The sequence below is a fragment of the Pavona decussata genome, unplaced genomic scaffold (genome assembly GCF_977016875.1).
Source record: "Pavona decussata unplaced genomic scaffold, jaPavDecu1.1 SCAFFOLD_92, whole genome shotgun sequence".
In the NCBI taxonomy this organism is placed as follows: Eukaryota; Metazoa; Cnidaria; class Anthozoa; order Scleractinia; family Agariciidae; genus Pavona; species Pavona decussata.
In genome coordinates, this window is record NW_028145509.1 from 2,470,141 (window position 1) to 2,492,991 (window position 22,851).

General features: G+C 37.8%; 1 protein-coding gene across 3 annotated transcripts; it reads left to right on the forward strand.

The window, feature by feature from the left end:
• Nucleotides 1–74: 74 nt before the first annotated feature.
• On the forward strand, nt 75–20,358 carry LOC146473854 (retinoschisin-like). Of its 3 annotated transcripts, none has more exons than XM_085117892.1 (6): nt 75–185; nt 7,481–7,752; nt 8,041–8,158; nt 9,405–9,757; nt 11,325–11,455; nt 13,297–13,429. In XM_085117892.1, the coding sequence occupies exons 1-5, from the start codon at nt 116–118 to the stop codon at nt 11,451–11,453; spliced, it is 942 nt and encodes a 313-aa protein (XP_084974018.1). In that variant the 5' UTR covers nt 75–115; the 3' UTR covers nt 11,454–11,455; nt 13,297–13,429. The 3 variants fall into 3 exon arrangements, with proteins under 3 accessions (XP_084974018.1, XP_084974017.1, XP_084974016.1); XM_085117891.1 differs by lacking the exon at nt 13,297–13,429 and adding an exon at nt 11,995–13,183; XM_085117890.1 differs by lacking the exons at nt 75–185; nt 7,481–7,752; nt 8,041–8,158 and adding exons at nt 16,216–16,354; nt 17,701–18,047; nt 19,623–20,358 and having other exon boundaries at nt 9,583–9,757; nt 13,297–13,652.
• The last annotated feature ends 2,493 nt before the right edge of the window (nt 20,359–22,851 follow it).

The window sequence follows — 22,851 nt, forward strand, 5'->3', positions numbered from 1 at the left end:
TATTAATTTGGCGACGTTGTGATAGCATAAGAATTAATGTGTTACCAGCTATTTCCTAAATTTTACATCTGATAGGAAAATGTTACGTTAAACGACTCACAGGCAACTAAGAAGCATGTTGTTTCCTAACTCTATCGTATCCCTTGTGTGGAGTTCATTCGGATTGTGTGCATCACTGTGTGTTGGTAAGTTTTTCTCTTAGAAAATCAAGCAGCTTAGTTCTGGAACACAAAAATTCGAGACATTCAAATTTAATATTTGACCAATAATTAATTTTGGGAAGACCAATATTATGAGACTCTATCCGTGTAGGAGTAACTTTATCTTGGCGTGACACCGTCAGACTTTCAATCAATTAATGAAGGCTTAGTGAGTAAACATAGCGGAGTTTGTGCAATAAAGAAAATCGATCAGATCATTGAAATTTTGAAAGTCTGCGACAACTGCCCAAGCTACATCTTGAATAATTCAGCAAACAGGCATTTATATAAGAAATTTTGGAACATGTTGCCTTTAGTTAAGCTTCTTAGCGGACTAGCATAGTCTTCAGACTTGGCCAACGAGATACTTCCACCGCGTTTGTATCTAGGGAAGGGAAACCACTGGCAACAAGCACAGATAAAGGTATCTGTAGAAAAACGACAAGACCACAAAAATGTTTATTGTAAACAAATTCCTGCTACTCGTAGCTAAACAATCCAGTAAGAAAAACGACGATAATCAAGCTAAAAAAAGGAAAAAGGAAAATAATCAATTTTCCAGCTAAAAAATTGCTTCTTTCGTGTACACAAGTGACTTTACTTGCAAATGAAGGCACCAAATTAAAACACAAAAGGTTTAATGGACATACACCTTTTGCGTTGTGACACTGCTTTAGCCGCTAAAGTTCTCTAATTTTAGGATAGTTGTCGACAGTTGTCTCACACACTAGGGAATATAGGCTTTCAGCGATAGCACGGCCCCTTTTTTATCAATCATTTATTATTGTCGTCTTTACTGGAAAAATGTACGTTTTATTTCGAGAAGGGAAATTGCTGGCTTTGTTGCCGAGAGAAATAGAGAGAGACAGAGAAAGTGAGACACATTGCGTGTGTTATTCCTAACTTGCACTACGTACTCTAGCCTTTTTTGGCATCATTAACTCTGATGACCGCTAAGCGATTGTCGGTGACAATGCCTAGCAGGTGGTTAAATTGAGAACGAATGACACTCACTTTCTTAGAAACTTTCTCAAACATTGTTCGCAAAATGGAGCGAAACAGAAAATATTTAAATTATCGCATTATTTTCTCTTTGTTTTGTTTTTAAGGCCTGACTTGTTTTATTTCAAATTGAAGAGAAACATATCTTTAAGATGCAAATTATGTCTATTGTAGCTGTCAATCAAAGCAATCTTTTGTGTATGGTTATTGTTTATGGGGAGGTATCACGCGAATTTGATGTCATTTCAAAACCCTAAAATGTTTGTCTGTCAACAAAAACTGACATAATATCATTACTCGTAATGGCAGCAAAACCACAAAAAACCTTTCGAAGGCGATAATAACAACGGTTAGGATGGAGACGCAAATTGAAATCCCCCTGGACAAAGACACGATTCTGTAGAGTATGAGTCCAGAGGTACCGTCCACTAGCCTTCCAATCCGACAACAATTCGTGCCAACATCCGAGGCAAGTAGAATAAGGCAAGGAGGCGGTCTGCAAATGCATGTTCATTATGCAACAGTTCACAGTATACTTTATGCTCTTGTTCTTGAAGTAGACAACTGCTAATATGGCCTTCTCTACAACTGACGTGGCCATCACAATACTATAAGCATTACCATAAGCACCTTTAAAGAAACACAGTTAGTGAACACAAAACAGCGAAACACGGTAACATTGTTGCTCTAAAAATTTATATGAAATTTATATGTATTTTCTGAAGATTGAGAAAAATGGACGACGCTTTGGGTATAATATCCAAATTCAAAAGTACACGCCTGCACATTAGGTGTTCAAAGATGCAGCAATTCTAAGCAAGCTTTTGATCAAACATTTTCATCAACACCATGTTATCAAGTCAAAGCGCGGTAAAAACTGCCAATTCAAGATTTAAGCTGTTTTGACTCGTCCAATGCCACCACAATAAATTGAACAAATAAAGACGTGCGTGTCCTTGCGTAAGGTGGGTGATCGGGGAATATTTCAAGAAGAAATAAAAGAAAACAAACAATTGATCAGGCATGGGCCTCACAGGAAAAAGAAGAAACAATGAATTTCGACTCCTTCCGGAAATATTGCTTTATCCAGGTCCTAAACCTGGGATCGAACTTTCATACTCGTAGTTTACAACTTGTGTCTTGCTTTAATAATTTACTGTTATTTCGCACACAAGTAGCTTTTCCACATCCAAACCGTGGTTTAAATCATTAGAGAGATGAAAAAGAACAAGTAAAGACAAGCGCAAAATTTCCATGTTAAGAAAAAAAGCCTTTTCTCTTCTGGGTGGCGGCTGCTCATTAAAGTTCATAAGACTGGAACTGTACAGTCCTTGATCAGAAACCCCCCAAAGAACTACATTTTTGTCTGGTGCAATCGATCGTGATAATGTGCGGGGCTTTAGTAAAGTGGAAGGATTGAGTAAGAATCGCTATCCTTAAAAAACAAACCAACACACCTGCTAAAAGAATAAACAAAAACCTCAGTGCAATTTCCCCACGTTTGAGTCCTACGGATGTTTATTTCATTTTTCTGTTTCCCTAACGTCACGATGCTTAAGCTTCACGGCTAGACAGTTGTGCAATAACAACTCGCAAGGATTTTCATGGATGGAGAAGATAAACGTTTTGAAATTGGAAGGAAAATGAACTAAAAAAAAATTTGAAGGACAATTGCTTGACTGAACTCGTTTGTGTGTTATATGTGTCTTTTGTCATTATAGGTCAATGGAATCAATTCGTGTAAGTTTTAGTCCACCGTTTTCATCATTACATGCCATTCCCTCTGAATTCCCCTGATGTACCAAAGAAATCAGCCGCAAATTTCTTCCTGAAAGTTCCCAGGATTTCAATCATTTGGAAATATGTCGTAATATCAGAGATTGCACCTGCATAATGAATAACATAGACGCATCGGCAAACATTGAATCTAAACTTAACAATGGCAAAAACAGACAAATTAAATGAAAACTGGCAAAGGAATAAGGAAATGGTCCAGCGAATTATTGACTTGTGATAATTTAAGCTTAATACGGCTCAAGACAATATGCCAGAAACGGGGCGGAGTGTTCCATTAGAGCCTGGATCTCATATGCCCTACACTACTTGCGACATAATCGCCGGCAATATTTACTTTCAGTCCCAGTGAAAACACTTTTGTAGTGCCTACTGCTGTCATTGTGAACTTTAATGAATCCTTAAATATATTTTACCACTTTGGCATCACCAAATTATTTCTCATTACATGATTTTATAGACTCGGCATGCGTGCGAAGTCAAGCGCGTAAGCGATGAAGACCTGGGATATCTTGTAAATTGGGTCAATGGATGATGTTCAGCAGTATCCCTGGTAGTGTCACAGGTTTTGTCGCAGGTTTGTCGAACGCAAATGAGAACCAGGCTTAAGCCAGTGAGAGCGGGCAGCAGTTTAACGAAGGTTCGAACAGGCAGAAGTCGTTCGAAGGTGTTACAAGCTTTTTCAATTTATCGCAGGTTGTATAGAGATTCCTAGGGCGGCACTGTGACTGAAAGTTAATATTTCCGGCAATTATAGGGACTGAAGCATCATACGATAACCATACACTATTTATCCAAAAATGCAACTCTAGTTTGGTTAAAAAAAACTAAGCCTCGCCAAGTTTCTTCAAACCAACTTCCAAGGGTTAGACGGTGAACGATGCAAAAATCTGAGACATTGTTTTATTTGCTTTGTTACGTTTGGTTGCCTAGCACAATATTGTCCTCTTTTCATTGATACCTTTGTTTGTTTTTGTTTTACGTGACTTATGCATTAAACCGAGGATGAGCCAAATGACTGCCAACAAAGCGTTTTCAGCTTTGTCAACACATTCTCAAACGTCCACTAACTTTTGTCAGGGGTAGCTAGCCGATCACAATGGTCTCCATGACATTTTACCTGTTCTATATAAAGTTGCCTCCATCCTGGCCACAATTTCTGCAACCTCGTGCTCTGCTGAAAGGTCTTTCAGCGCCCTTCGCCGCATCAAGACATTTTAATTTAAGATCCACAATGGGACAAGAAAGACCGACTTATCAGTATCGCTGTTATTAACATTTAAAGAAAGTATGCAAACAAGACAATGCAGAATTACATACAAAGGATTATTCACATATTTGGGTCTCGAAGTAATCGTTCTTCATACTTCTTTTAGAGCTCAAATGGGTACATTTTATCTCTCGCTTCATGGTTTTGTATTTTAGAAATGTTGATCTCGATTTACCGAAAATAATTGCACTATTTTGAATGCCCATGCTCTCACGGTATGGCGTAAAAAACTTGACGTGACGAAAGAATCATCTTGTGCATCTGTGACCAACAAGTTTCATTCGGGCAAATTATGTTCAGCCCCCCCCCAACAAAATTTTTCCCGTACGCCGATGCATGGCGCTTCCCGACAAATAGATAAACAGTCTCAAACAATGGTTGCAAAATGGATCGAAACAGAAAATATCAAAATTATCATATTAGTTTTGGTTTTGAAGGCTTGACTGACTTTCGTGCTTTCAAATCGGCGAAAAGTATATATATTTTTTTTCCATGAAAATTCCCACCTGTTTTATTTTCTATGTATTCTAACATTTTATTTGCTAACGTTCTGATATGGTAAATTCATGAAATTTTACAAGAGTTATTTCAAAAAAGACATTTTTTACTGACAAAATGTTCTACTAGATAAATTTCTCCCAAACTTTTCTACTTGAAGTGGTATACTAAATATATGGCAATATGCATACATTAAAAAAAGTCAAGATAGGTAACTGAGCAAAATTTGGAGATAAAAGCAAATGTTTTCTGCAGCTTTTATATAATTATAATTTATTCGCTTATATTGCGCATTTTCCATGACAAGATGATCAAACGCGCATTACAATAATTACAAAAGCACAATATGTAATTTAAACAATAGGAGTATTACTTCGATTATAATAAGTTATGATTAAAAGTAAAAATAAATATTAAAATGTAAAATGTAAAAATAAAAAGAATAAAAAATAAATAAAAAAAATAAAAATAAAATAAAAGATAAAAAGAATAAAAAAATAAATAAAAAAAATTAAAAAAAAATTAAAAGAATGTATATAAAACTACTTAAAAAAGAAAAATCAAAAAATCAATCAGGAGCGAATGCCATAGTAAAAAGGTGTGTCTTAAGTAGCGCCTTAAATTGGGTGATGTTGCCGCAGTTTCGTAAATGTTCTGGTAAATCGTTTCACAGGCTAGTTGCGGCCATTGCAAAAGAACGATCCCCTAGTGTCTTATATGATTTAAAACTTGGATGGCGTAACAATAAACTGTCATTGAATCTTAAGCCATACTTAGATGGTGTCCTCACAACTATAAGTTCCTTGATGTAGTCGGGTGCAATACCATGAATAGCTTTAAATGTGATGAGCAGCAACTTAAATTGGATCCTGAATCTAACTGGCAGACAGTGCAGCCTCTTGAGCAGTGGCGTCATCCGACAATATTTAGACTCGCATGCAACTAGCCTAGCAGCAGCATTCTGGACGCGTTGTACTTTATCTATTTGGTACGCAGGGAGTCCGTACATTAAGCTATTGCAATAGTCAACCCTGCTACTCAAGCAGTTTAAGGCCTGGGTTAAGGGTTTTTAAGAGGAAAAATGGTTTATTCTAGATAACTTTAACAAATTCAATGGCACTGAACTGAAATTTGGAAGATAAAAAGATCTTATTATTCTGAAAATTTCTAAGCATAATAAGTAGTGCTATAGATCACGTGACATGTCACGTGATCGTTTTTTGTGAAAAAAGCAAAGATTTGACAGGTAGGCGACGGTTTTAAGAAATAACATCAAACAAAAACGCGTTCCTAATAAAGATTAAATATCTCCATCGCTTCACGTTTGGAATGATCGTCCATTGTTCTCCAGAAAAACATTATCAGCACAAAGGTCATTTTTTAGCCCACAATTCAACCTTCGATTGTTAATTTCTCCAATTTAAAAACTTAAGGACAGTCATTCCAAACATAGAAAGTTAACTATTTAAAATCGTCTTCGGAAACACTAATTCAGTTATCTATATAAAGAAAATTCGCCGCCATATCGCCGATTTACGTAATTTTCATTTTTTGGTCACGTGATTTGTCACGTGATCAAAATTATACGTTAAGGCAAAAGAAAACATCAAGTTTAATATTCAAGGAAAATTTCATCCTGTTCTAGGCAGAGAAACCGAAGATATAGGGGATCATTCATAATTTCTGAACACCCTTCAAACCCAGGCCTTAAACTGCTTGAGTAGTGATAAACGCGTGCACAAGCGTCTCCGCTGCATCCGGTGACAGGTACTTTCGTATAAGTCTGATGTTGTGGAGATGGTAAAACGAAGCACCGCAGGTCTTTGTCACATGAGAGGCCATCGAGAACGTTGCATCGAACCACGCACCAATGTTTCTCACTTTTATTTACAGTTCGCGCGATCTTTTGCATTTCCAATTCCGGTGTTCTGCGCGCGCCACTTTTAATCAACATTTCGTTTCATTCAGCTGACGCGTACACCATAGTTATGGCGCGCGCACGAGGCTAGAAACCCTTTCGATCCTCCTTAACAAGAGAGATTTCAAGCATTCAGCCGGATTTTAGGCTTTGGGCAGAACTTTAAATTACAAAATTATTATCACAAGTTCCCGAGCGGCTTTTTCAATGTATAATTACATATAATTGAAAATATCAACAATATTACAACAGAAAGAAAAAGTAAAGTTACCTAAAAAATCCAGGAATCCACTTATGACTAAGACCAAATCGGCGATTCATTTGATACATACAAGACACAAAAAAGCAACCGACAATTAATTGCGAGAAGAATAAATAATTATTTTCCATGGTCCTACTCTCTGAGACAGATTGCAATAACCCTTTTAATTAGTATTATTTTTTTTTATATTATTCAACTCTCTTCTTATAGAATTTCAAAAGCAACGTTTTAAAACAAAAAGAACAAGTGTGTCACAATTCACCTCGTACCCTCCCTTAATCCTAACTAGAACAGGCCTTGTTTCGCCTTTTGTAGCGTAGCATAACTTCGCGACTATTAAAGCTATCACAATGACTTTTTAAGTATAAATAGTACGTCCATAGATGTTTCCTTTGAGGGTATGCAACGGCATAAAACGTTATATGATGTATCATTAGCCATTATGTAACGATATTCAAATGGCGGCCATCTTGGGCTCATCACCATGGAACCACCAGTCGCTCAAATCTATAATTAACAACGTATATTTATTTCAGTTGCAGTGCTTGCAGCAGAATACGACCGAATGTTAATATTTACCGAACCGCTAAAAGATAAAGCACTTCCGGGTCACGTGATTAGAACTGAGAGAGTGGCCGATGAAGGTGGCTGCCGAGTGAAGTGTTATTTCGAGCCAAACTGCGTGTCCATCAATGTGGGACCAGCATATGATGGACAACAGATATGCGAGTTGAACAATGTCACCGATGAAAGTCCATCACACTCTGCCCTGGAGGAAAGACACGGTTCCATTTACTATGAAGTTGAGGTATGCTTTTTTTTTCTATGAGCTATGAGAACCGATAATACGGAATTAAGCAAAGCCCCATGAAGCTTTATGTCCCAGTTCGATAAAATTATTGTCTTGGTCTCAAAGAGAATAGCCGATATCAAATCACTTGAAATGCCAACGACATCCTCTGATAATGGTAATTCGATCTTAGAAACAAGCAGACGAAAGTGGTGTTTTTATTGTTCTTAGGTAATTTCTAGCAATTCTGGTCATCGCTAAGAGTAGATCTGTATCCCTTAATGTACCCGCTCATTTTACTTTCAGAATTTTTGTCACGGTAATCCTTGCCCTGGAAACAATTTTCTGTGTCAAGTTGGGTTCACTGACAAAGGCTTCAGATGCGTCTGCAAAGAGGGTTATTCAGGACAGAGGTGTAATAAAGGTACGTTCAGTTAGATAATTCAACGGCAAATGTACCACGGCTTAAAATTCACAATATACTATTCTATTCTATGCCTCATCTAGCAAAAAGCAAAAGTGCATTGCGTACAGTGGCCATCTTGCAAGTATAAGTGACTTTTGTTTTCCAATTTAGAGCAACATCATCTTGAGTAACTGATGTTTACCTTTAATTACACTTGAAACAGATTCAGTTACAATTAAGTGATGTTGTATTACCAGAACGTAATTGTTTACTGATTGTTCTATCAAAGTTGATTTGGCTGTTCAATAAACTAAGTACATGCCACAAAAAAACAGATATAAAAGGCGTCGTTTTCCAGTCTATAGTGTGTTCCATAGGGAATCACTAATAAGGAAGTATTTTCGTGTGGATTATGACTTTTCGGGGAAATCAGATCTTAGCAAGGGCTGTTGAAATACAAAAGAAAATTTGGGGTAACCAAGCATTTTTTGGAGATAACGAAGGAACAAAAATAAACAAAAGAAAACAGTAAAACACAAAGCAATGTATATCGTTTTTTTTTTTTTTTTTCTAAACTGAAGCAATGTTATCTCGGAAAAACGCACACTTACCCCAAATTTTCTTTTTGGATACCAAGAGCTCTTGGTAAGTTTTGCTTGCTGTGCTTTGTTTTTGTTTTTTTCTTTGAGTGGAGAAGGAGTATTTACCAACATTTATTATAACCCCAAGAGATTAGAACTTCGTATAGTGTGCATGCATATCCTTGTGAATAAAACAAACCCGTTATTTTGAAGTCTTACCTTCGCTCTCCATTTTTTAGTGTTGTGAATAGCTTATGATTGCAATTCATCATATTACACACAGGTCATCTTTTACAACTAGCAAATTAGTAGGTTTTGAGTAAATTCTGTATTCTCCAGTACTAAAAGCTTCAAGTCTTGCAAAATTCAGGATCGCGCCAGTGGGTTCCGCGCACAGTCCGTCAGTTATTAAAAGTTCGAATAATAAAATTTTAACTAAATAAATGTCTCCATTCGTATTTCATATTTCTTACCTACTTTCCAAGGGTTATCATTATCATTATCATTATCATTATCATTATCATTATCATTATCATTATCATTATCATTATTATTATTATTATTATTATTATTATTATTATATTATTATTATTATTATTATTATTATTATTATTATTGTTGTTATTATTATTATTATTATTATTATTATTATTATTATTGTTGTTGCTGCTTAATACATCTAGAATGCCACAAGGCTCTTGGCTTGGAAAGTGGAGAAATAGCAGACGCAGAAATCACTGCTTCTTCTCAGAACAATGGCAATCATGCCGCATCACAGGGAAGATTGAATTTTAAGGAAACTGGAACCAAATCAGGATCTTGGGCAGCTAGAGCAAATGATGGCAATCAGTGGCTGCAAGTTGATCTGGGTAATCAGCATACCAGGGTAACACGCGTAGCAACGCAAGGACGAAATTATAATGGCCAGTGGAGTGTCAGTCACAGCCAGTGGGTAACCAAATACAAGCTACAGTACAGAATTGACGATGGAGTAAACTTTGCGTACTACAATGAACAAGGGAAAAGCGTGGCCAAGGCGAGTTAGAACTGAATATTTAATACTTTAAACTTACTTTTAACTTGATTTGTATATAGAAGTACTGAATTTAAAAAAGAATTACAGGCCGCATAACATCATTTCAAAATCATCTTCATACACGCGCAACTTTTACTCAGACAACGTTAATTAATTTTATCCATCACAAAGAATTTAACCAAAACGTTGGATAAAATTGCTATTTTATAATCTTTACCTAGGTAAGCAGCTGTTTCGACAAAGGTTGTCGACAATCCCGAAAGGTAGTCTGGGAAATACCCAATAAATTTCAATAACAGCTCAGAATCCATAATGCTTCGAAGACTTGGGATGAAGAGCAATATGGATTCTGAGCTGTTATTGAAATTTATTGGGTATTTCCCAAATTACATTTCGGCATTGTCGCGTACGCTTTTACGCTTTTTTGGACAACCTTTGTCGTAACAGCTGTATACGAATTTGTATGAGAATGTAACACACACTTAAATTCCAGGAAATGACGTAACAAGTAGTACAATATACATGCTGGAAAAAGTAGAAACGTTAAAATACCTAAAGGTGGATTTTTGTTATCGCGTAAATTTTACGCGCGTACAGACGTAAATTTAGCTGGCTTTACGTACATAAATAAAATAGGGGGCGATGTATGAGCCGCGTGCGTAAACGTAAAAAGTTGAACAGCGCTCAACTTTTTTTACGTTTACGCAAGCCGTTCATACGTCGCTTCTTATTTAATTACGTACGTAAAGTCATCTAAATTTACGTCTGTACGCACGTAAAATTTACGCGATAATAAAAATCCACCTTAAAGAGGTTAGTGTCTAAAGAAACTGCGTGGATGCGTCGGCGGGGAGTAGAAGCGAATGTTTGGTAAGGGTAAATTGGCCACCGACGTTTCGACGGTCAGGTTTTTCTGGTCTCGATTTTCTTGATTTTGGATCATATGCATGGTGATGCCACTTCACGAAAAATTGGATTTGCTCTTTTTTTGATTCGTATCAAAGATGAGGTCAAATAAAATAACATTTTTAACGACACATTTGATGCGCATTGAAAATACGTCAAATATGTGGCGCCTTTGCTTATACCTTTGACTCGAATCAAAAGTGAGTTCAAATGTAGTAACAACTTTGACCCTACCTTTGACGCGGGTCAAATTGAAATCAAACAACTTTGACTCCGCCTATGACGCGCATCAAAGGTGGATCAAATATGTGATATCTTTACAAATATCTTTGATTCAAATCAAATTTGACTCCACCTTTGACGCGCGTGAATCAAATGCGGCCTTTGTCACCTGTAATTCGAATCAAAGGTAATCAAAGGCGGCCTTTGACAGTCTTTGACCACACGTTTGATGTGCGCAAAGGCGTTTTTTCGTGCAGTGATGACCATTATCAAATAATCCATTGATCACTAACAGGTCGCTTGATTTTCTCATGATACGCTCAACGTCACAAACATTTTTTGCTATTGTAGCAAGAAAAGACAGATAATGTTCCTTTGAAGAACGATGAGTCAATAAATAAACGTTCCGCGAGAGTTAAGTCCTATTCTGTTGATTTAGGAATTCACTGGAAACACAAACCGGGACAGCATCGTTACTCACGATCTCAAACAACGAATCAGGGCACGTTACATCCGTTTTTTACCAACAGCTTGGCATGGCCACATGGGTGGAACTCTATGGCTGTAAAGGTACTGTAGAAGACATTATGATAACGTAATATCAAACGTAAATTTGACGTTTTTTCTGCCTCACCAACAACGAATGACATTGCGCAAAACATTTCAGAATTAAAGTAGAATTCAAAGAAGGAGGAAATAAACCAAAATATGCACAAAATTTCTTTTAATACTTGATTGGAGACTGAACTAATATAATACACATATATGGAACAATGATGTTCCCTCACAATATATCCATACGACAACAAATATAGCCCTACATTTATGTATGCAACAGACCAAAAGAGTAGATTGTTGTGTTAGCCAGGAGCCTTACCACATGAAGATAAATATTGCCTTGCTTCACATTGCCTGGCACTGTATTCCAATAAATACCAACATCTTCCCATAATTTTATATCATGAAAGTCATGAGTTCTCGAGCTGTCCAAGGCAACTTTTAAGATGGTAATTTGTAGATTTCTTTCCATTTACTGCGCATTTCAATAACATGCGGACAATGAAGATCAAGATTCAACAAACCGTTTTGTTTTTCATTGCCGTCAATAGGGACCTTAAGCAGTCTTGACGAGTCTGTGGACGACGACGAGCGTGACCGAATAGAACCTGGGCCGAGGACGCCGTTCACGGTGGGAAAGAAACAAATGTTTAAGCAAGCTGGGTTGAGGTCGCCGAACGGCGCGAAAAACAAATAACAAATGTTTTAGCAAGCTTCCGACCTTGAAGCTCTGAAAGTTGTAAATGGCGTCATTTAAAGAAATACGAGAGTTGCTTCTTTTAAGCCTTGAGCACAATACCATTAACGAAGAAGAATTCCTTCTTCTATCGGAAGAATTTGAATCGAAGAATCCTGAGAACCAGCGAAAGTATCCATGCTCTTTTAAGCTCGTTTTAAGCGGTTACTTTTGCCCCAGTTTGTACGCCTGGGCACCCAAGATAGAATGCTTCGGTAATAATCTAATCTTAGTTTTACTGAAATAGTCCCTCTGGGAAAATATTCATACAGTCATAAGCATTGAAGGCAAATGAAAAGTTTTACGGATTCTTTCCCGCCGTCATCGAGCAATTCAGCTAATAGTTGTCTAACTTGGCGGATATATTTACGTCCAGCTTTCGGTAAAAAGCAGAAAGTAAGCTCCCTAAAATGGACACAAAGATGAGAAAAATCAATTTTAATACTTACGTTCACTCCAAGACGGCAAATCGGTTATTTTGACGTCCTCGACACCATGTAGACGACGTCTATGACATGCGCAGAAGCTGCGGCATGCGTTGGAAGACTTCCGCTCGTCGTCGTGGTTGCTTAAGGTCCCTAATCACTGCAGCGGACGTCCTAGAAAATAATAACATTTGGCTCAACGGGGTCAAAAGGTCATATTCGTGTCCTGTGATTGGCGGATTTCGATCCACTTTGTCGGGTTTTTTTTTTTATTTATTTATTCTTTTTCATTTTTGCGGCCAGTCGTTTGTCGCCGTAATTATGATTGAAATTAGTAAAACACGCAAATCGTTACTTAAGGCTGAAGTTCCGAGTCCGTATGTTATTGAAAGGCGCAGTGAAGCAGGTACCAGAAAATTGATCCTCAAACCTTCCTGTTGAAATGTTTCCGAAATTTTTGGAACTACCTTACTTGAAAGCATGGTTTGCTTTATATTTAAGCGAAGCTTGCTATGATCTTAAAAATTAGGTCTTCCCCATTGATCGTCCTTTTCGACGTGCTGAAACGGTCACGGTTGTAAGCAATTTAAAGGCAGATTGAGAGGTTTTACCTATTTTATAATTATCTGCTTATTATCATTTTATGTTTATTTCTTGTTGTTGTTGTTGTTGTTGTTGTTCAAAACGTCTAGAATGCCACAAAGCTCTCGGCATGGAGAGTGGCGCCATATCAGACGCAAAAATCACTGCCTCCTCACAGTTCGATGTCAATCATGCCTCGAGGCAGGGAAGATTGAACTTTCAGGAAACTGGAGCCAAATCGGGATCTTGGGCAGCTGGAACAAATGATGGCAATCAATGGCTGCAAGTTGATCTGGGTAATCAGCATACCATGGTGACAGGCGTAGCAACCCAAGGACGAAACTATATCGTAGGGTCGCCTTATATAGCTCACAGCCAGTGGGTAACCAAATACAAGTTGCAGTACAGTAGTGACGATGGAGTAAACTTTGCGTACTACAAGGAAAAAGGGCAAACCGTGGCCAAGGCGAGTTCAAAATATTTTAAATATGTTAAACTTTCTTTTATCTTCACAAATAAGTGGAAGTACTGTAGTGTAAACGAATTACAGGCCGCATATCATCATATCAAACTCAACTTTATACAGGCGCAACTTTTACTCAGACAAGGCTAATTAATTTTTCTCCGTTACAAAGAATTTTACAAAAAACGTTGGATAAAAAAATGCTATTTTATAATCTTTACCTCGGTACGTAAGTGGCACAATACATATTTTATAAATAGTGTCCACTTCTATCCCACGATGACCTTTCATGACATATACGAATTTGTATGGGAATGTAACATATAAATTCAAGGAAATGACCTCACATGTAGTACAATATACATGTTCCCAATATAAGGTAAGGTTAAAATTACGTAAGGGGGTTAGTTTCTAAAGAAACTGTGGTGCTGCGTAGGAGGGGAGTAGAAACGAATGTTAGCTTTATCAACAGATTTGATAACTAAAGGTTTATCAATAAAGGGCAAAATTACTGAGCGCTGATTGGTTGAGAGAGAGGGCATTTTTAGCAATCAAGAGAGGGCATGATTACCTGTTAATGATTGATTAATCCGTTGCACGGCAACCGTTCGTTATCTTGAAATTTGTTGCCAAGTTTTTGTTGCAACAATGGCTTGTTGTTTTATTGAAGCGGACGCCGAATTAATTGAACTTTTGAAATGCGAAAGTAAAAAAAAAAATACTCAAAACGAATCACAGACTATTGGAAAGTAATTTTTGAAAAGTGGGCGAAAACTAGGGGAAAAGAGGAACAGCTAGAAAGCTACGACATTCCATAATTGAACGAAGCATTCTCGCAATTCTACGCTGAGCTGAGAAAAGAAAACCGCCAAGACTACGAGTCAGACCGCTAAAGGTGATGCAGGGGGCTTTAGATCGGCATTTAAGAAACCAAAATTATCCAAAGTCTATCGTGAAGGATACAGAGTTCCTGTGTTCGAGGAAAGTGTTGGAAGGGAGGCGAGAAAGCTGCGCGAACAAGGCATGGGAAAACGACCCAACAAAGCAAAAAGCCTGACGAAGGAAGAAGAGGAGAGACTATGGGAAAAATCTCAGTTAGGCAACCAAACCCCTCGCTTTTTGATAAACAAAATGCGGTGGCTGCTAACAATGCATTTTGGTTTACGTGGTCGACAAGAGCACCACGACATGATGGTCGAAAATTTTCCTATTAAAAATAAAAAAAGATGATGGCGTCAAGTTCATCACTTTTTCCGAAGGCCCTACAAAGACAAGACAAGGTGGTCTCCGAGTGAAACCTCGGCTAGCTAATCCCAAGAGGTGCCCCGTTGCTCTGTTTAAGCAATTCTTGGAAAAACGTCCAGAAGAAATGAAGAAAACACGGCTATTTTACCTGGCTGTTATCGACAAGCCTCAAACCAACGTCATGTGGTACAAGAAAACACCGATGGGTAAGAATACAATCAATAACATAATGAAAACAATGAAAGAGGACTCACCGTTAAAAGATGTCTGCCCCGAAAAGAAGCTAACCAACCACAGTGAAAGAAAGACCCTTGTGAAGAAATTTAAAACCGCGGTATTCCACAATGCGAGATCAAAAACATAACGGGTAACAAATCCGAGCAGGGCCTAGATGAGTACGACTCCGGTGATGAAACGAGCAGAAAATCATGTCCAACATCATTGACAATGCCAAGCCTGCTTCCACTTCAAGACAAGTTCTCCATCCATTGTCATTAGTTCAAACTCAGTCCAGGTCAGCTTCCAGCCATGCCTACGATTTGAGCCAATGCAATGTAACGCTCAACGTCGCAGGAAACCATTCTTTGCAATCCAGTCTTAGCCAGAGCAAGCGGGCTTACAAGAGAATCATGCTCTAGGATTCGGACTCAGATTACACTGTGTTTTGTTCAGTTAAAAGCACTTTGTTGTTCTTCTGTTGGCAGAAACGCTCTGTTGAAATGAGCTTTGTTTCCTAGACTTTTGGCAGTGTATCACGACACAGTTTTGGAGAATATAATTTCATTGAATCGATTGGTCAGTTCAATTTGATTAATGGTTTGCCGTAGCGCTAAAGAGGCTTCCCAGATAAAAAAAATAGACTGCGCGCGTGATTTTCCTTCGTATAAATTTTGCCCTTTAGTGATAAACAAGTAATCGCATGAGACCTCGTACTATTAAATATTAATTGCACTTGTGTTTTCAAAATTTTCCAAATCTTCTTCAAATTTTCCACTCGTGCAATTAATCCTTAATAGTACTCGCCCTCATGTGATTACCTTTACAAATAGACCACAGAAAAGAAATTCGAGTGCGGACGTTTCGAGCGTTAGCACTTCGTCAGAGCGGATCCGATAACACAATACGTCAAGTTTTTCTGGTGTCGGTTTTCTTGTATCTGGATCATGTTGACGACCTATTATCAAATAATCCGTTGATCACTGACAGATCGGTTGATTTTGCTGCTGTTGTAGCTAGTAAAAGACAGATAATGTTCCCTTGAAGAACAATGAGTCAACAAATAAATGTTCCGCGAGAGTTAAGTCCTATTTTGTTGATTTAGGAATTTACTGGAAACACAAACCGGGACAGCATTGTTACTCACGTTCTCAAACAACCAATCAGGGCACGTTACATCCGTTTTCTACCAACAGCTTGGCATGGCCACATATCAATGAGGGTGGAAGTCTACGGGTGTAAAGGTAATATAGAAGGCGTTATTTTAACGCAATATCACAGATAAATTTTTTTTTTTTTTTTTGTCTTCTTCCCCAACGACAACAATTCAGAACTAAAGTACAATGAAAAATAAGGAAGAAGTAAACTAAAATATGCACAAAATTTCTTTTGATACTTAACTGAAAACACTGCCACAATGTATCCATACGACAACAAAAATAGCTCTGCCTTTATGTATACAACACACCTAAAGAGTAGATTTTCGTTTAAGCCAAATAAATGTTGCAATGTTTACCATTGTCTGGCACTGTATTCCAGTCAATTCTAACTGTAACACTGAAAATCCTCTGGCAATTCCATGCAACGATTTGGGCGCTGACAAGAGAGGGTGTGCATTATGGCTTAGTGATAATTGGAGAGTCTTCCCCATTACGCGGGATAAGTAATAGGCAGTTGCACCCAAAAGGAATCCTTTCTTTTTTTGTATCTCTTTGCTAATCATAAATGTTTTCTTTAGGAATTTTTCTGCAGACATGAAAATGTTTTAGTAACTCAGTGGTCTCCGTGTCGTCCGTTTCGGCTGGTAATCATACTAATGACTGCTGAAATTGGAATTCTGCCAAGCGGCCGTTTGATTCTGTTTGAGAGCAGCTGTGGTTGCTTTTTTGCAGACTAATGTTTAGGCAATTACTTTCCCCTCTCGTGAATTTTTGGGGAAAAGAGCTTTACTAAAATCATTTCACCTTCTAGCAGAAATTTGCTACCTATTTCTCCCAGTTGATGATTTATTAAATCAAAGATCAAAACACTAGAGCAATAGCAAATAATTGTTTACAGATTCACATTCCTCAAAAAGTGAATATAGTGCAGTCATGGGTTTTCAAAGGTCCACGGAATCTAATCTAATGTCTAACATAAGATTATCGATTAGATTAAAATAAACAACGGATAAGCATCAATGCGTTTACGATGCAAGGTCAGGCTGAAAAGTATTCTAATTTCGTGATATTTTTAATTTGCTACCTATGATAAGTTTACTCCATTAAAAATAACCCTCACTCTGATGCAATTTGGACTGACTCTGACGTTTCCACCGCGGCTATAAAAGAGATTTCGCAGAAAATATAATTAACTGTACATGTGATAGCTGAGCTCAGTATTATCGGATTATTTAAAGGGTGTAGCAACTACGTGACTGAAGTCTAGTTTTCACTAAATGTACGAAAATGAAAATGACGCTGTGTTTGTAAAGTGATCTGTAAAAATCAACCGAAGTTCTACGCACAATTTCATTCACTACAGACCCTCTAGCTGGTGAAAGTGACTAACCTTTGGTATCTACTGAAAAAGATACATTACATTTTTATAGCGATGACTGGCGCCTGCTTCGCGAATGCTGTTGGTGTTGCTCATGCCACTGTCATCCTTGATGATCAAATGACGTCTTCTACGTATGCTCAGTCTGCCTTCCGCCATCCATATGATGGTCGGCTTCACTTACCTGGAACCAGCTGGTGTGCACAAAGCGGGACCGGGAATCAAGATTGGCTTAAAGTTGATCTGGGAAGGACCTTTGAAATATGTGGTGTTGCTACTCAAGGCCTTGATCCCAGCAATCCACGCCGTCACAACGCATGGGTGGTAGACTTCAAAATACATTACTCACTTGATGGAAATGGCTGGACTATTTACCGAGATCTAGCTGGCGTGGAAATGGTGAGATTTTATTTATTATCCATAAGCTAAACGTAAGCTATACACACGCTTTTTCCCAATGTACCTTTTCGCTGTAGACGCGAGGGCTACTATCCAAGCAAGTTTCCTACCTGCCGCAGCGGCAGGTACAATTTTGGACCCGTAACGGACTCAAATCCGAATTTCTCGGCGTCAAATCTTGCTGTATTTTACATTTAATTTACAGCAAATCTACACCTTGAGGTACCTTAAAGTTATAACAGGTCAAATTTTGTAACGGCGTAATGTCAGCAGAGAATATCAAGCCTGAAAAGCCATAACCGTGTGATTTTGGAAGAAAATTTGTTCCAAAATAATCCATTCCGAAATTTTAGTAGTCTAACAATTTTAAAACGTTTTGGAAAGCTGATAAAGTTCAGGCAACGCCGTCTATAAATGAACACCTTGGTACAGAATTTTGTAAAAACGATTGAGTATTTTAAAAAAAAAGAAGAAGAACAAAAGACTGATTGTCTTTACCCCCTCCCCCAACTCTTTTGAGGGGACCTTGTCCACGTCTTTTCTTTTGAAAAACTCTCGGCGTAAAACTTGAGAACAAAAGCTGCTACACTAAAATATTAATAAACCTTTTATCGCTACAAACGTGTGAGAACTGAACTCAGATGCACTCTAATTCTTGTAGATTCATTTGAGATATAAACTTTTTGCTCAACGTTGATTTTACTGAATGTTTCTACTCCCTTTTGCATGTGTTGCTCGATATAACAAAATCTAACCAAAATAGTATCTACTTTCTGCTCAACTTGTCTTGTGTCTCCACTCAAGGTTACGAACCGACCTTCGTGGCTCTTGTTCCAGTAACAATTCGTACATATACGCGCGTGGCTTTTGAAATAAAACACAACAACCTTGATATTGACATTCAAATTAATTTATTGGATATCGAAGGCGGGCGCTGAAGCCAAAAAACTGTACCCTATCAATCACAGATGATAAATCAACAAAGCGCCCGGAGTAAGGCTTTTCCAACATTCTTAGACCAGAGGAGCTAAAAACCTGCAAGACGTATAACATTTAAGGGTAACCTGGGGGAGAAATGTTTCTTTCCGGAAATCATTTTGTTTTTCATTATCAAGGGAATTATGTCGCTGAATTTCTTAAAAATCCGCCAAATCTACATATTTTCCCAAAAATCAACTGCGAGTTTTTGGTTTCTAAACTTTCGCGGACAATTCACGTCTCCTCAGGAGATCAGCTCGCCTCAAGTTACTGTGAGGCAATCAAACAACAGCTCCCCCGGAGTAAAGTACAATGGAAAAAAAAAATAGGCATGGCACAGTTAATTCACCCAAGCAACTTTTTTTAAAGTTGATTTATCCAAGTAGGAAGTTTAATCTAGTGATTCCGTGCGTGTTATCCGATAAGGTGAACATTACTTGTATATTAACTTATTATTGAAGGCATATTTCTAGACAGTAAAGCAGTAAAGCCCGTTCATTCTTTGCTTTATTTTAGTTCTTGTGGCTGGGAATCAGATTAAATACAATAAAATTATTATTATTGGGTCAATGATCACTCTTCACGTTTTATTCTCAGAAATTCCACAGGAACGGAGACGGCAACACAGTTAACCAACACGAGCTACCAAATCCCGTGTCTGCAAGATACATTCGCTTTCATCCAGTGACGCAGATAAATTGGAACTGCCTTAGAGTAGAAGTGTATGGCACGCCCGTTTACATTTAAAATTTGATTTGCAGCATTTACATGTAAAATTAGCAGATACCGGTAATTACGGCCTCGTCACCACCTTTGTTGTCTCTTGTCTTTAGGTTTTGTGTAATTGCCATTCGTTTTAAAGCAAGGACGTTTATAACACCTATCACTAGAAAAAGGTCAAGTTCTAGATATTTTAGATTATATAACAATAGATTATATACTGGCAGTACATTATATAACAATAAATTGGTAAGCGTGCCAGTTGAGGTGCTACGGATTTGATTATAAAGACGAGTTCACTTGTTGTCACGAAAACCTTTCCGCTGAAAGTTTACCAAGGCCAGAGAAGTTCCTTTTGTCCTCAGTGCGCAGTATTTGGGAGTTATCATTAATTTTGCCCAGTTTTTAAAATGTCTCGGTGAAATTCGAGACTATATTCTAACGGATGCGCTTTTGTGCTGCTGTTAAGCACAAATCATTTTTCTTCTGTTGGTTGTCCTCCTGTCAAACGCCAAGTTACAAGTGTCAGAACGAATGTTATCGTAGCCAAAAGAAAACTTGCAGTACCGAAAAACTAACTTGAATGAAAACAATTCAAATAAAGTTTACCCTAACCCGGTGCTTACATTACATGTGTGACTTTATTCAAGCCTGTATAAGGGGTACCCGCCTCCCATATAACAGCCTACAATATTAATTGGCTGAAAACAACAACAGTGACACAAAGAAACAATGGACTATAGCTCTCAAACAATAGAGCTGGGTGATATACAGGTTCAACGAAATTGGAGATTCTAAAGAACAAGAAGCTATCTGATAAATAAAGGTCTATTTACACCATTGAAGGACAGTTAGGCTATCTCGTGACTCGAAAACGAATTTTTTACGATAAAAAAATTGTTCTCAAGTCAAGCAGACTGTGAAATGCTAATGACATCCGATTGACGATAGGAAGCCATATTATCAAGCTAGATTGAGTAATCTCTGCAAACAATAAAGACCTCAGTTGATAGACTACTTGCCAGATTCTTATCTTAAACCTGAGACACTAAAACTACTCGATATATAAGCCGAGAAAATGCACTCGCTATTTACAAACAGTATGAACTGTTGGTTTGTCGTTAGTTCACCTAAGTGTTCATGGCTAAGCATTACTTACAACCGACAACAACTTGATTTGATCGCTTAGTGTTCATTGCCTTTGATGTTATCATGACAGATATTTTTTTTGACAGGCAGTTTTAGGTCGTATAAGTGTTTCTTTATTGGTTCTTACCACACCATGTGATGCCATAGCTTCCCGTTGCCGACTTCAAAGGAAACATCTTTAAACGTACTATTTTTACTGTCATTGTCGTGTTCTAGTTGTTGTTATTTTTGCTTTGTCCTCAACCTCACATAAAAGGACGCCTGACGCCTTGTTACTTGCCTTAGTCGTGTTTTATGTCGAAAACGACTAGAGGCGGTAAATTTAAGTCAAAAAATTAATTCCCTGGTTATTAAATTACTCCTTTTTTTTCAACCACCCTTCGGCTCGGCCGAAGAATGTCGTTATCCCCAGCGTTCCAGCTTTACAATTGAAAGAATAAAAAGGCCCGTTCCAGTGTTTTCCGAGTAAAAGACTCGCGAATCGAATGACTGCGTGCTCAGATTTAAGTTCTCTATCTAAACGTCATTTTGCTCATATTTGTAACTTGTGTCACTGGAACCACTTATTGGATGAAAACTTCAGTCAGGCTTCAGTTTTCTTACACGTAATATTGCAATGTTGGAAATCGAACGATCTCTCAGGACGCCTCTTCTTAAATCATGCATCCTTGGCCTTTTCTATCGCAATCGTCCAAGGCAACCTTGTTTAATTCCCTTTCGATAGTTTTCACCGGCTAAACATAAAACAAATAACTGGGTTGCATGCACAGTTAAGAGAAAGTCCGCGTTAGATTCGACCACTCAATTTGGGCCAGTCGTTCGATATCCTTCAAATTTTAAGCAACAGACAAAGTTGATATAACATTAATGAAAACACATTTTTTTTATTCTAAACTTAACAAGACCCGATATTTTGAGGCGAATGTTCAATCCTCCCGGATCCCCGAAAATCGGCCTTTCACTGAGTCGAAATTAATCCGTTTTCCAATGTTTGCTGCCGAAAGAATATTTATGCGAAAAACCTTACATTTATACCACGAACACATACACTATACTACTTTACAAATATGGTATATAGAACTCATATTATAGAGAACTTTTGAAAGGAGGGCATCTCAAACATACCGATGTTAACGATTCGTGCACGGAGCGTGTCAAGTGCTGCAACAAAAACAAACATTTCTCAAAATTCTGACTTACTCTGGAAGTCTCATGTATTTTTTCAAAGAGTACTAGGATAGTGTCCTTAAACTACGGAATAATATTTAGTGGCTCTCTATACTGCGAAAAGTTACGGCCGCAACAATTTTGGGCAAATCTCTTATTTTCCGACACGTGTTGTGTGACAGCGATGGCATCCCAAGGCAACAAATTTTTTTTTTTTCTGTCTTGACCGCAACTTAAAGTAGACAAATACGTTTTAAAAGGGTAAACAATTAAAAAAATACCTTAAAAGTTCCACTGTTTTGCTTCCAAGACTTCATGTTTCACCGATTAATTGTCAGCAAATTTGATGGCCATGTCACGGATACCGTGACACGGGATCCGTGTTCTTTAATTGTTGGCTTGCAGGCGACGATCATGCGAGCTAAAAACCTGAACATCTCTACAGAGTTCCGTGAAATTAGTTCTGTTATTCAACCGGGCACTCTGCCGACCAAACAGTCATCAGTTGCAGAATTTGTATCGAGGAAAGACATTTGAAAGTTGTCGTCCATCTTTGTTTTGAAATAATAACCGCTGACCGCAACAACACTTCTGGTCCGATCGAACCGGAAACAAAACATCGTCTACAGGTGACAAGTCGTGCATTAAGTTCAATTTCTAGAGTTTTATTGTTATTAACTTGCAGTTAATTACTTGATTATTTCTAAGTTATTTTCTACTTCAAATGCATACTTGTTTATTCCTGGCAACTCATTATTTAACCCTAAGGAACCACACAACACTTTTTAAA

Excerpts from the sequence above, each read along its gene's own strand:
- LOC146473854 (XM_085117890.1), top strand. The coding sequence starts at position 9,732 with ATGAACAAGGGAAAAGCGTGGCCAAG. Across the intron at positions 9,758-11,324 it reads AAGGGAAAAGCGTGGCCAAG|GAATTCACTGGAAACACAAA; the intron begins GCGAGTTAGAAC and ends CTGTTGATTTAG. Across the intron at positions 16,355-17,700 it reads GGAAGTCTACGGGTGTAAAG|CGATGACTGGCGCCTGCTTC; the intron begins GTAATATAGAAG and ends ACATTTTTATAG.